At 44.6% G+C, this 13,844-nt stretch overlaps 1 protein-coding gene across 2 annotated transcripts in view; it reads left to right on the top strand.

The window, feature by feature from the left end:
- rock1 (Rho-associated, coiled-coil containing protein kinase 1) overlaps positions 1–13,844 on the top strand; it is a 37,418-nt gene that overhangs the window by 8,601 nt on the left and 14,973 nt on the right. For both annotated transcript variants that reach the window (XM_080010840.1, XM_080010839.1), the window contains exons 2-16: positions 1,618–1,699; positions 4,791–4,891; positions 5,044–5,181; positions 5,306–5,481; positions 6,154–6,238; positions 6,453–6,597; positions 6,931–7,069; positions 7,956–8,047; positions 8,916–9,075; positions 9,437–9,506; positions 9,596–9,684; positions 10,446–10,494; positions 10,619–10,754; positions 11,132–11,223; positions 11,698–11,935. In XM_080010840.1, the coding sequence (XP_079866966.1) occupies positions 1,618–1,699; positions 4,791–4,891; positions 5,044–5,181; positions 5,306–5,481; positions 6,154–6,238; positions 6,453–6,597; positions 6,931–7,069; positions 7,956–8,047; positions 8,916–9,075; positions 9,437–9,506; positions 9,596–9,684; positions 10,446–10,494; positions 10,619–10,754; positions 11,132–11,223; positions 11,698–11,935 (1,792 nt within the window). The remainder of the gene's footprint in view (positions 1–1,617; positions 1,700–4,790; positions 4,892–5,043; positions 5,182–5,305; positions 5,482–6,153; positions 6,239–6,452; positions 6,598–6,930; positions 7,070–7,955; positions 8,048–8,915; positions 9,076–9,436; positions 9,507–9,595; positions 9,685–10,445; positions 10,495–10,618; positions 10,755–11,131; positions 11,224–11,697; positions 11,936–13,844) is intronic.

Genomic DNA, 13,844 nt, shown 5'->3' with positions numbered 1-13,844 from the left:
GCAGGAAGTTATGCAAACGTGCATAGCTGAGCGCCGAGTTGTGTGATTAGGGTCCTGGAGGGCTCGGTTCGAGGGCCTTCTTTTTTCTTTTTTTTTTCTCTCCCTCCCCGCACAGGGGCGGGCTGCAGAGTTGCCGTATGACCAACAAGGCCCCATTTTTTCCCCTCTCCAAATCCTCCTGCCCTCCTCTTCCCCCTCTTGCGAGGGCGCCGGTCGGAGCGAATAAAGCTCTGGTCCGTGAACTTTCTCACGTTGAGGAAAAAGCTTTTGCTTCGTTCAACCCTTCTCAGCCTGAACGTGGACACATGATGGCATTTCCCCTTTCTTCCCCTGTTTTTTCACTACATTATTCCAGCCATTATTCCAGCCCTGTGTTGCCCGCTACCTTCCCACCACCCTTCCTCTCGTCCCATTCTTCCATTCCTTCCCTCCCTCCCTCCCTTCCCCCGAGGCCTTTCTGCTGGTTTAGTTTCTCCCGGTGGGGGCGATGCGGGGACCGTGGCCCTGACCTCCAGCGTGCTCGGCAGGAGTGCGGCAGTTACTTAAGAGGATTCCTCGGCTCGTCTGAGCTGCTGAATCACCCATGTGTCATTGTTTTGCGCAGAGACGCCAAACGAGAGTGTCTGTTCCCGCAGAAAACATGCTCAGCACGCAGGGAATATTGGATCCGCGCCACGACGCGCGTTTACGACGGTGATACCGGGGATGGATTCGGTTTTTTAAAATGAGAGCAAACGCACTCTTTAAAATTTCACGAGTGGTTAGACGAATCCCCAAAGAGAGAAGGACTGTTTCAGCCGGAGGAAATGCATCATCGTCTTCTCGCCGAGGGTTCCTGTGCACCAGTATTTGTGTAACCGCTTTGTGTCAGCCATCCTGGATTAGAGAAGATTAGATTAAATCCTGCCAGTGGCACTTCTGCTCCTGCCTAACCTGAAGCTAACTAGCCCTGTTATTTACACCTGCTTCCACCAATCGCCCATTCCGTTGTTGCCGTTTTATTGCAGTGGTTGTGTAATGTGTCACTTTCTCGGGCTATGGTTGTAATTCCCTCTATCTTTGCTTTCTAAAAAGTTGGATCTAGCATGCCTAATCATCTTAAGGGATACCGGTGTGGGTTAGGGACGGAAGAGCAAAGGCCGTAGTGAGCCTTGCAGCGGTGCACGGATACACGTGCTCCAGCCGTACACTCCATCAAAGCTCTTAAGGTTATCGCAAGGCGACACCCTGTTGCCTCAGCCATCAAAAAGCAATTTGTCCCTGTGGTTGTTTTTATTGGAAGCGCATTGATGTTTTGTGGGCGCCCGCCCTCCACCGTAAATACTAACGACGTGGCTCGATATCAGGCCAAACTGAAAGCAAATCTCATTCTGAGATTTTACCGGCTCATTCAGTTCAGCAAACTGCTAATATTAACAATCATTTGTTTGTGATTAGCTGGAGCCCTCCAAGTTATGGTCGGTGTAATCCAGTCAAAGAATAACTATTTGAGTGCCAGTGGCAGCATGGACCAGCTGTGGCGTCTTGTCAGCGTGGCGGTAGTAGTGTCATGTTGTGGCTTTTATTGTTTTGTGTCTTTCTCTTTTAAATCCTTTCTTTCCCCCTCTTCCCCCCCAGGACGGCTTGGACGCATTGGTGTATGACCTTGACTTCCCTGCCCTGCGGAAAAACAAGAGCATTGACAATTTCTTGAATAGATGTAAGTATCTCGTGCCCCTTTTCAGTTGTTCTTCCGTCCTCCTTTTGTGTTCACGCCCTCCGTGTCTGTTACTACTATCGTTCACGTTGTCCGTCCGTCCCCCCACCACCACATAAGGGTTTAAGCCGAGGTTCAGGGAAGGCGCCCAGGAAAGGAGGCCATTTTTGGGTCAGCGCTTCTATGCATGCTCGGACACAATTGTGTCTGCTGCTTGGTGTGCCCAACAAAGGGGCTTTCATAAATGGCCAGTGACCCACATGCTGCCCATCATGACGGCTTTCCTTTATCACAGACTGTGAAACCCCTATATAAATAACTATATGGCAGGACTGCACATGATATGCCATAGAATCTGAAGCAAACTTGCAGAAAAGTTGTACGATATTTTAGCCTTATTATACAGATGGAACATTACGATGAACTACCTTGGTCACGGTATACAAATTCTAGGGCTGTGCGATATGATGATAATAAATTGTGAACCATTAAAATGTCTCTACGATCTACCCTTACAGAGAGCTCGTTAGTGTCAATGCTACAATGCACATTCTATCAGTTGCAGTTATATGGCTCATACACGGATCCAAGGTTGTTTTCTCAGCCAAATCTTAAATCACGCTATTTAGTCCATGATTTGTCAATCGGGAGGTGGCGAAACGCTGCTGATTGGCCGGATCGGTGACGGAAAGACATGAACGGTGTGGGGTTGCATGTGTTTTTTGTTTCGTTCAATTAGTGAATGGGGGGGCGGGGGGATCTAAAATATAACGCACTATTTCTATTTGTTGAGAACACGGGCGCAAATAAGTCGGCCCTGACGGCTTTTACAATGGGAGCCAACCGGAACTGCCGATTTATTTTTTTCTTTCTTTTTTGTAAATGAATACAAGACAGAATAATAGGATGATCCTATAACGTATTTGTTAAATACGATCCAGAAACGTCTCATGGTAATAACATTAAAGCAACACTGTAACTTATTTTTTATTATTATTTTTTTAACCTGTGCTGTCAGCATGCTGTGCATACAACACAGAGTTTACGTTTGTATGTCATTGCATATAGGACAGAGTTAGTCTGCAAGTGGAGTTCAACTTCTCAACCTGCAATGCCGCTCTTTAATCACTCTTTCATCATCAAGAACTGCTGCAATAACTCTGTCCTGTGGACGACCTGTGGGATGACAAGAGCACAGCTTTTTTATTATACACAACCACCACCAATCCCCCTTTTTGGAGAACGATCTGACCATGTTTTGGTCTGTAAACAGCTCATTATCATTACTACTGCAAGAGGGGGGGGAATCACCACGGATAAGACAAATAAACATAGAACCAAACATGTACAAAAAAAAAAACATGGAAAAACCTAAACATCAGTCGACATGTATCGACAAAACAGAGTAAATTAAGTCTGAAAAATTCCAAATACCAAAAATTACATGGTTCTGCTTTAAGAGCCAAGCATGGTGAGACTTTGTATGTTGCGCCGGTCGTCCCTCTCTCCAGTGCAAATTTAAATTGCAGAAAAATAAATTCTATGTACGGCAGAGCTCGCAACTGAGCTTCTCTTTTTATTTATTTATTTTTAGTCACATTTAAAATGCATCCAAAATAGGCAAACAAGTAGCTTCTGTGGGAAATAACATTACATAACATTTATGTAGAGATTTTGATAGTGACAAAGGAGCCATCGAATTAGCCATTTTATGCACCTTCCTTAGAGCCACACCAATACACCAGTAATAGCAAACAGGAGGTAGTTTTATTTTTTCTTTTAGGTTTTGTTACCTTGTTGGGCTATATTTTTTTTAAATTAGGAAATTAGTTTGGTTGTACTGTTCAGTAACTTTCAAAGTAGTCTTTAAAACCAACATGAAAAAGAATCGTGATAAGATCATGATCCTTCCTGAAATAAATCGTTGTATGATACATTTGCCATATCACCCACCCCTGATGCATTGCCTCAAATGGAAACATTTGCTTTTATGACACGTTTTTTCCGTGTTTCATGACACGTTTTCTGAAATACGCAGCTAACAAAAAAACTGGGTTGTCTTGTTTCACAGTTTATGTATTAGTACACACAGACCCAAATGTATGTGCACAAACCCTGAAAAAGTGACTTTTTCATAATAGATCTCCTTTAATGTGATCATGGGCTGAATGTTGGAGCTGCGTGGCTGACGTGCGCTAATGGACCCGTGTCTGGTGAGAGACTGGGCAGCAGTGGCGTCCGTCGCCCGAGGGCCTCCGAGCTCTAATGCTGTCCTTCAAGCGCCGGTACCGCAGTCCCTTCAGCCGACTGCACCGTGTGTATCAGAGGCCTGTGTTTATCGGATTCGATTTTTTATCCCCCCCCCGCATATCTTTTGAAACCCTTTTGAATAACTCTAATCCTCTCAGATGCTACTGGATTTTTTTTTTTTTAAGTAGGGATCATGGAACATCCTCAGTAAAAATGACTGACACATTATTATTCTAGAAAGTCCAGGCCTTGACTTTTATTTTTAGATCAATTAAACTTGGAACCCCCCCCCCCCCCACCCACCCCCCCCCCCCCACACACACACACACACACACACACACACACACACACACACACTCACTCTTTCCGCTTCTCGCCGTGCTTTCCCGTGCCAGTTGTGACCCACTGGAATTGAAAACGATCCCTCCTAAATTCAACTATGACCAAATTTGGCTGAACGGTGAATACTATCTCTCCCTCGGGGGAAGCCGGTATTGTTACATTGGGGAGCGGCCGAGCTCCCAGTAAAGCACTGCGCTGGCTCTGAGCAGTGTCCCTCAGCTGTGCTGAGACCACGTCCCCGCCAAATCCCTTCCTCTCCGGGTCTGTTTGCTAACAGCACGGAGGTTCCTGACTCCATGTATCCCCCTCTGCGTCGTATCTGGACAATGCAAGACGCCCACGTTTGGTGAGGGCTAATCCCTCTAAGCCCCAGCTGAGTGCCTCTATCGACCTTGTTTGGCTCATTAACGGCGCGCTAACTCAATCACTGTTTTCTCTGTAATCTGCGGCGTCTCTGGATGATCATTTTAACCTCTCTTTTTTTTTTTCCTGTCTTTCCTAGATAAGGACACCATTAGTAAAATCCGCGATCTGCGCATGAAAGCAGAGGACTATGAGGTGGTTAAAGTTATTGGGAGGGGAGCTTTTGGAGAGGTGCAATTGGTAAGAATTGGAATATTAGCTTTGATCCTCATGTTCAGAGCAGTGATGACTGGATGTTGTTTTATGATGTCATATTTCATCACTATCGTCTTCTGACACTTGACTGCACATGACGTGATGAGTTACGAGTCTCAACCGATCGTCTCCGCCAGGTGAGACACAAAGCCACGAGGAAGGTGTACGCCATGAAGCTGCTAAGCAAGTTCGAGATGATCAAGAGGTCCGACTCTGCTTTCTTTTGGGAGGAGAGGGACATCATGGCCTTTGCCAACAGCGCCTGGGTCGTCCAGGTGCGTGACATGGAAGTTGGAAATGGGATTTATTAATTTATTTTCATTTCAACAGTGACCCTTCGATTTCGGACGCCACATTTTTCTAACCCCGTCGTTCCTCCCCCTCCCCTTCCTCCCGCAGCTCTTTTTTGCGTTCCAGGACGACCGCTACCTCTACATGGTGATGGAGTACATGCCCGGCGGGGACCTGGTCAACCTCATGAGCAACTACGACGTCCCAGAGAAGTGGGCACGCTTCTACACGGCCGAGGTGGTGCTGGCGCTGGACGGGATCCACGCCATGGGTTTCATCCACAGGTACGAGCGCCGTGGTTTATTATGGGCTTTGATGCATGAGTTAGCTCATGTTAAGTTATATCATTTTTTTTTTTAATTATTTGTTGCCAATTGGACTCCCTGTTTCTTGTTTGTGCATATTATTTAATTTCTAGATTACATAATCCCCTGAATTATTTGAGCTACTTGTGACCATTTTGTAAAATCCTTGGATTCCTCGGTGAACGTTTCCATCCACATTTAAGGGGAATTCTAAGCCACCGTGAGAAATGTTGCCGCAAATACAAGGCAAAGTTGGCACTTTTCATCGCTTGAGTTGATCACTGGAAATTTGTAAATTGTGTTCCAATGTTCAATTCCAATACACGCCTCTTCTTCCTACGGTGGATGTTCATTCTTACACGATTAAAGGCTTACACTTATGATTGTGACATAAAGGGAAGAAACAAAGGCGAATTGTGTCACAATTACAAATCGTAAATCAAAATCTCATGCTCGCGACGCCTTTCCTGGAAAGTTGTTTTTGGTTTTAAATAAACAGTGAAATTGGCGTTGGCACATTCTAATGTGTTTTGCGCTTCAGTCGCCTGTGATTTCCCCTGTGTGGCTTGATCCACACCAGCCCACCTCTCTCTCTCTCTCTCTCTCTCTCTCTCTCTCTCTCCCTCTCTCTCTCTATTTTTGTTCCCTCAGGGACGTGAAGCCTGATAACATGTTGCTAGACAAAGCAGGCCACTTGAAGCTGGCAGACTTTGGGACCTGCATGAAAATGAACAAGGTAGCACATTCAGTCCCCAGCGCACGGTGGGATAATGAGTGTTTTCACACACACCATACGGTGCAGACAGTAACTCAATTGTCTCGCAAAAACACCCCACTGGCATTTCTGTTATTTTTATTTTTTTTGTATTTGTTTAATGAATTTGTGAAAGACTGTCAGTGATTTGATGTGTGAGTTGAGATGGCATAAAAATGCCTTTTTCCCCCCTCAGGACGGTATGGTACGATGTGACACCGCAGTAGGAACTCCAGACTACATTTCGCCAGAGGTACTAAAATCGCAGGGAGGAGACGGCTATTACGGCAGAGAGTGCGACTGGTGGTCCGTGGGGGTCTTCCTCTACGAAATGCTCGTTGGTGAGTTATTAGCTCGTTATTAAATGCCAAATGAGATTTTTTCAATTTCGCTGTCGGCTGTTCTAAACCCATAGCTACCTTTGATAGATATTGTCAGGCCTCCAGGAAGAGCAGGATCTAATCTCGTTGCTCCAAAATGGGTTCTGGGCCTTTTAATTTGGAGAGTGGACATTCCGTCCCTTCCGTGCGGTGGTGTTTATGTTGCCCGTGAGGATTCTGACGATTGTCTGCGGTTGTTTTCACTTTTTCGCAGCTACACTAGTCATAGCAATAACTCCCGGTTCTTGTTTGTTGGGGATTTTTCTTTTTTTTTTTTCTTTTTTTTGGACACAGGCGACACACCTTTCTACGCCGACTCGCTGGTGGGCACGTACAGCAAAATCATGAACCACAAGAACGCCCTGACCTTCCCCGACGACAGCGACATCTCCAAGGACGCCAAGAACCTCATCTGCGCTTTCCTGACCGACAGGTGCGGCGGCAGCGTCATTTCTCCCACGGACGTTTCCAACCCTCAGATGGAAGTGAAACTCTTAACGGTTGAATCGTCAGCGTAAATGAGTAGCTGTTGCGCTGAAAGAATCGTTGTTTAAGGATAGGTGCTCTGCTTTTCGACCCAGGCCTTTTGGAAATGTTGGTTCTGATCATTTTGAACTGTTCATGGCTCAACCCCACTGAATGCTTCACTCTTGAGAAACCGCCGCTCGACTGCAGCTTCTCACTACGTTTAAATGCAGTCCAATGGGGCAAAAATGTAGACTTTTAAGACTTCCTGTTTCTAGATACTTCCTGTTTCTAGATACTAGAAACAGGGAGTTGGAACGCGTCCTACTGACAACCAACTGTACCCAACGTAACACTTTTGGATGTAGTTTTAAATGATAACACTGTTATTCAAAACATGTTCACAAAATACACTGTGTGTGACCATAATGTTAGTTTCCTGTTATTTGCGGTGAGAAGCTGCAGCAGAGTGGTAAGTTTCTCAGTAGTAAAGTGAGGTTGTGTAAATTATGGGAACCAACATTTAAGGTCTGGGTTGAAAATGGTTGAACCAATCCTTTTTTCCTTGGGGGAGAAAAAATACTATAACCTATTAATTGTATTTCAATGCATTTTGCTCAATGTTTGTCCTGATAATTCAGTTGGTAGAGTTTCATGCCCATCCAAGTGTTGGAAAGTAAAATACCCCCACCCCCTACCTCTCCATTCTATTGCGCCTCCAGTCCATTTTTTTCTGAACGAATCAGAAGGAAAGAACCTTCCATTGTCTAGTAAAGAGTTAAAAGCAGAATAAAAAGCCGTTCTATTGTAAAAAGTTTCTGACTGTGAATGGCCTAACGCTGAACCTTCTGCAGAGAGGTGCGTCTCGGCCGGAACGGCGTGGATGAAATCAAGAGGCATCCTTTCTTCAAGAACGACCAGTGGACGTGGGACATCATCAGAGAGAGTAAGAGCTTTTTTATTCATTTGTTTACTGATTGGTCTCCCTCCCATCGGTCGTGTTTATCGCCGACATGTTTTTTCATTTGACCTCCTATAACACAGTTGCGGAAAATTCTCGGGCACAAAAAAAAAAAAAAAAAAAGCCATTCAGTATTGTTCAACAAGACAAAATGCAACTCCTGGTCGCAGAATTCAAGCCAGCCCGTGGCGTTTGAGGCCAGCGCGAGGGAAGCAGTCCGTGGCGAATGCTAATGCCGTGGGTTTGACACTGGAGCAGAGGGAGATTAGAGTTGGAGGGCTTAAATCCAGTGGCTGTAGTCAGTTCTTTGGCGGATTTATATTAAATACGGTGCCGCGCCGCAGTCAGCACTTTGTTGTTTGCCTCCCGTCGCCACTCCATCCAGCGCTCGGCTCCGCTTTCACCCCGTTTTCTTTTTTTTTTTTTTTTCTTTTTTTTTTTTTTTTAAGAGTTTTCACGAGGGATCTCTCCATCAGGAAGAACTCTGTACAACCCTATGGAGAGAGGCATGGGAAGATTATGTGCGTCGAGTGCATTTTTTTAGCTCAAGTTTTTGACATTACAAAGAAATAATCTTCAATAAGCCAAAGGCAACAAATGATGAGGCTGAGCCGTCGCTTCTGACTCAGCGTTTTTGCCTCACTTTTCCTCTGTTGTTGTAATTGTATTTTTATTTGCATACATTTTGAGCTGTGCTGTGCAGCTTTAATGCTAGTGGTTCCCCGTGCATAAAAACGTGTTGCTGCTCACATTCTCACAGGGTGTTATGTGGAACATTGCTGCACCAGGCTGCTGTTTTTATAGCGTTTTTTTTTTTTTTATGCATTTCTCCTTCCCCTTGAACCGTACGCAGCGGCCGCCCCCGTGGTCCCCGAGCTGAGCAGCGACATCGACACCAGCAACTTTGACGACATCGAGGAGGACCGGGGGGAGGAGGAGACCTTCCCTATACCAAAGGCGTTTGTGGGAAACCAGCTTCCCTTCGTAGGCTTCACCTACTACAGCAGCCACCAGTAAGCACTGGAGTCAATACACTACAGTTTGCCATCCTTCTAAAAGGATTTCTATATACTAAAATGTTATAGAGCTAAAACTAGACTTATCCTTATGAAGCAGTAAAAAAAAAAACCAATATCTCTTATGAGTTAAAAAAAAAAGACAAAAATAACAATCTATTAGGTGATTAAATGATTGCCAATTGATTTTTGAGCAAGACCCACTAAATATGTTGCCATTCTTTGCTCCCACATGTTCCTGCTCTCATGTTAGTATGAAAGTTAGTTATTCAAAATAAGACGTTTTACTCTGGTTGCCACGTTTGGGTTCTGAAACATGCTGTGAACAAACACCCTCTATGTGGTCTCATCGTTCCAGACTTCCACGCAGTTCCAGCACCAAGACCAGCGACAAACGCTGCAGCTCCACCAAGGAGGACAAGAGCCATGTAAGCCAAAACACTTCTGTTCCGTCCGTTTGGCAAATCCTCTTGGGTTTTTTTTTTTTCTGAAGCAATTTTTTTTGTCTCCATCAAAGCTGGAAAACCTGCAGAAGAGAATCTACCAGCTGGAAGAGCAGCTGCACAGTGAGATGCAGCTCAAGGACGAGATGGAGCAGAAATGCAGGTAGGAGACAGTCTGCTGGATGTAGACGTGATGTGAACAGAAGGGTGTGCTCTCACAAACCTTCTGCAAGTCTAAGAAAAAAATAAAATAAATGTGCAAAATAATTTGGTGTAATTTGGAGGATAAAAAAGTTCTGAATAAGCAAGTTGATATTTGCACAGAGTATATTTTAACTTTAAATAGTTCAATTAAGCAAATACGACTTTAGTGATCACAACCTTACAAATGAGCTTATACAACGACACGTACACCATCACGCATGCCCGATGTAAGTAGAAGTAGTCTTTAAGAATAAATAAAACGTAATCAATTAGTGATAAGAGTCTAAAATATGAAGACGTCTTGTACATCATGTACAAAACAAATGTGAGTATCCAGCGCCAAACACTGTGCAAAATGAATATGAAACCAGTGGAGGATCTTGATGATGATTGATGAAGGACTGCTTTAAATACTGCAAATTCCAGATCTAAACTTGGATTGCAGGCCGCCTGACACACCGAGCTGAATATTTTCATTGTTTCATTGTTCCGCAGCATTTTTGCCACGTTCGAAATGTAACTCGATTTAAATCAACGGTGTCATTTGTCGTCAGTAAGTTTTTAAAACGAGCAACATATCTGACTACTGCTGAGCATTGAGCACATCTGTTCTTCAGGCTTTCACTCTTTGGTGCCAACATTTTAATACTCACTGTAAGGGAGGGTTTGTTCACAACAAACACTTAACGTTTTATTGTGTTTTTATTATGTGTCCCGCAGGACCTCGACCAACAAGCTCGACAAGATCATGAAGGAGTTGGACGAGGAGGTGATTATTAAAAAAATTAGACATTATATTTCCCGTCGAGACGTTATGATTGAATCCCGTATCGCATTGATTTACGTTATCGACACATGATATGATGTGACCGCCGCCGTCCCGTCTCCCGCAGGCCAACCTCAAGAAGAGCGCCGAGGCCAGCGTGTCTCTGCTGGAGAAGGACAAGATGATCCTCCAGCATCGATCCACCGAATACCAAAGAAAAGCCGACCAGGAGGCGGAGAAGAGACGCAACCTGGAGAACGAGGGTGTGGACGCCGGGCGTTTTTATTTATTTATTTATTTTTTATAAAAAAAAAATTTTGTTGTCGCACTCATTTAACTGATTTGGATTCTGAGATTTAAGTCCGCTCGCTAGCGTGTAACTCTCGCGCCGCCGCGTATCCGTAGACAGCCCCGAGCGGATCGACGAGCATTAACCTTTCGGAATTTAAGACCGGATGTGGACGGTTGCACGGCTCTTAACAACACATGTTTTGTTTTTTTTGTTTTTTTTTGGGGGGGGGGGGGGGGGATTTTAATTGCGGGCTTGTGTGAAACGAGCAGGTTTGGCGGCGACTGCAAAGAGCTGAAAAAGAAGCCGTGCCTAATCAATTATTCCCTCCCGCCCCCCGATTCTTTCCAGTGTCCACCTTGAAGGAGCAGCTGGAGGATATGCGCAAAATCAGCCAAAACTCTCAGGCCTCCAACGACAAGATCGTCCAGTTGCAGAATCAGGTATGTCTCATGCAAATGGAAGTCGGGTGGTTTACACAAATGGAGAGCAGATGGTCATTTTACCACAAATGCCCGTTACCAATACCGTGCTGATCTGCAACATATTTATCTTGAATTTTGCTGTTGTACGCGTTGCTGTTCATCGGTATTTGAAAGGGGGGGAAAAAATGTTTCTTTCAGGTTAATCAGTTCTGAGAAGGTGAGAACACAGAGCGTTGCAAGAGCTGGAACTGCTGAAGGAACGACTGTAGTACTTTATCTTTTAAGTTTACGCTTTTATCATTAAAACTTGTATATTTTTTGTCATAAAGGGACAGTGCTGTGATACACAAGAAACCTTTTCTCAATACATGTACATATGTGAACCCAGCGTGTAATAATGGCCTTGAGAGTTATTGTTTAAGGGCATATGGATGCCCCGCTGTTCCCTTGCGGCCGCCCCATATTTCTTTTTTGCCTTCAAAACCGAAACAGCTGGAAGAGGCCAACGACCACTTGCGGGCCGAGTCGGACACGGCGGCACGGCTGAGGAAGAACCACACGGAGATGGCCAAGTCCATGAGCCAGCTGGAGAGCGTGAACCGCGAGCTGCAGGAGAAGAGCCGCGCGGTGGACGGCGCCAAGATGCAGCTGGAGAAGGATCTGCTGGTGCTGCAGAGCTCGCTGGATTTGGAGCGGTCCAACTACAGCCAGGGCTCCGAGGAGCTGCAAGGTGCGTGGGGATATGTTTACTTTGAAGACTATTTTTTTAGAGGGCTGGTGATTTTTGGTCCAAACCATCTTAAAGGATAGGTTTTCTATTTTCAACTGTTCACAGCACAACCTCACTGAAACGTTATTGCTGTTGAGAAACTTCTCACTGTGCATAAATGCAGTCCAATGCAGCAAGGCTTCAAGGCTTGAAAAGCATTTTAAGCTCACAGCTCACAATATATCAGCTTTTTCAGTGTGTTATTGATTATTTTGCAGCAGATCAGCTCTTTTGACTACATCAGCGGTGACTTTAAGAAGCTGGAAACAGGAAATTGGTGGCTTCCTAGTGTAACCAATGTTGTGCTTTGGACTGCATTTAAGCACATTGAGTGCTTAAAGTGCACAAGTAGCAGCAGAGTGGCAAGTTTCTCACTGGCATAGTGTTCAGTGAGTTTGTGCTATGAACAGTTACAAATTATGGGAACCAAACATTTTTATTTGCCTGGGCTGATGTCAAACCTGTTCTTAAATAATTTTATAACCAGCTACTAGAAGTGTGTGTGTGTGTGTGTGTGTGTGTGTGTGTGTGTGTGTGTGTGTGTGTGTGTGTGTGTGTGTGTGTGTGTGTGTGTGTGTGTGTGTCACTAAATACAGCACCATGCTCATTAGTCATATAGTAGATTTAAAACATGTGAAACCATCTCAGTGCCGTAAATCCCAACATTTGCACCGCTGATCCATCCCACCTCAACACATGCAGCTTGCAACATGCCCAGGCACCAACAACGCCCAGAGCAGCCAAATCAGCCTCTGATTAATCTGTCAGCCAGACGTGTTTTATAGCCCTTTGAACGTCCCCATGGGAGGTGGTGGAGGAGCTGCAATGAACGGGATGCTCTGGGGCTTGGGGGAAGAAAAATTGGACAGATATCCGAGTGCTAAGGAAAAGGTTCTCTGATTTTATGCCGTGCGCATTGATGATCTTATTGCAACGAAATGTAGAGCTGTCACCATTGTGAAACTTGAGTTGATGATTATTTGTTGTACAAATAATTGCCTTTTATCCATTGAATTGTCTCTTTTTGTTAATTTTACCATCGTATTTAAGCTTGCAATAGTGTAATAATACACATCCAATTGAACATTGGAACATAAAAATTCAGATAAACGGTTGATTTTCCTCAACTCACCTGATGAAAAGCACTTGCATTTTTTTGCAACATTTCTCACATTGGCATAAAATTCCCCTTAGAGGATCTATTATGCCCCTTTTCACCAATTTGATATATATTCTCTGAGGTCCCCAAAACATGTTTTAATGCTTTTTTGCTGAAAATACCAATCAGATTATGCATTCGAGCCGTTCTACGTGTGCAATCCACCCCATCTGAAACGGGCTGTTGAGTGGGAAGAGCTATCCTCCCGAGGCCATTATTTCTGTGAGCCAATGGGGTTAGAGCTTTACTCCGGGTTCCCTGTTTAAGCGTTCACTGGTTTTTGTCTCATCAGTCCACCAAAATCTGTTTCTGAACAGAGTTGAGGTAAGAAATAAACAATCCAGCTGATGAACCACTCATATTAGATCTACAAGGCCTCATTTTAGCCGCAGTGTCCGGAGCAGCGCGGAGCTTGGAGCACCGTGGGATACGGCGGCGCTTGGGGCTTTTTTTGTTTCACTCAACTATGGAAACATGGGAAAATAAATAAATTTATGGTTTTGTTTGGAGAAGTGGGCCACAGCCTACAGTACAGTCAACCTACCGGGGACACTCCCACAGAAAGAAACACACAGCAGATACTTACATTTCCCTCGTCTGTAGTTTTGTCACCGACAGTTGGTATTAATCCCTCTTTCTTTAAAAAGATTTGTGCTGGTCTCTGCAGCCAAAAACAGAGCACTTCCCATGATTAGTGCTTAGCTTCAATGC

This window comes from Zeus faber, assembly GCF_960531495.2.
Source record: "Zeus faber genome assembly, chromosome: 12".
Classification (NCBI taxonomy): Eukaryota; Metazoa; Chordata; class Actinopteri; order Zeiformes; family Zeidae; genus Zeus; species Zeus faber.
This window is presented reverse-complemented; position numbering and strand designations above follow the sequence as displayed.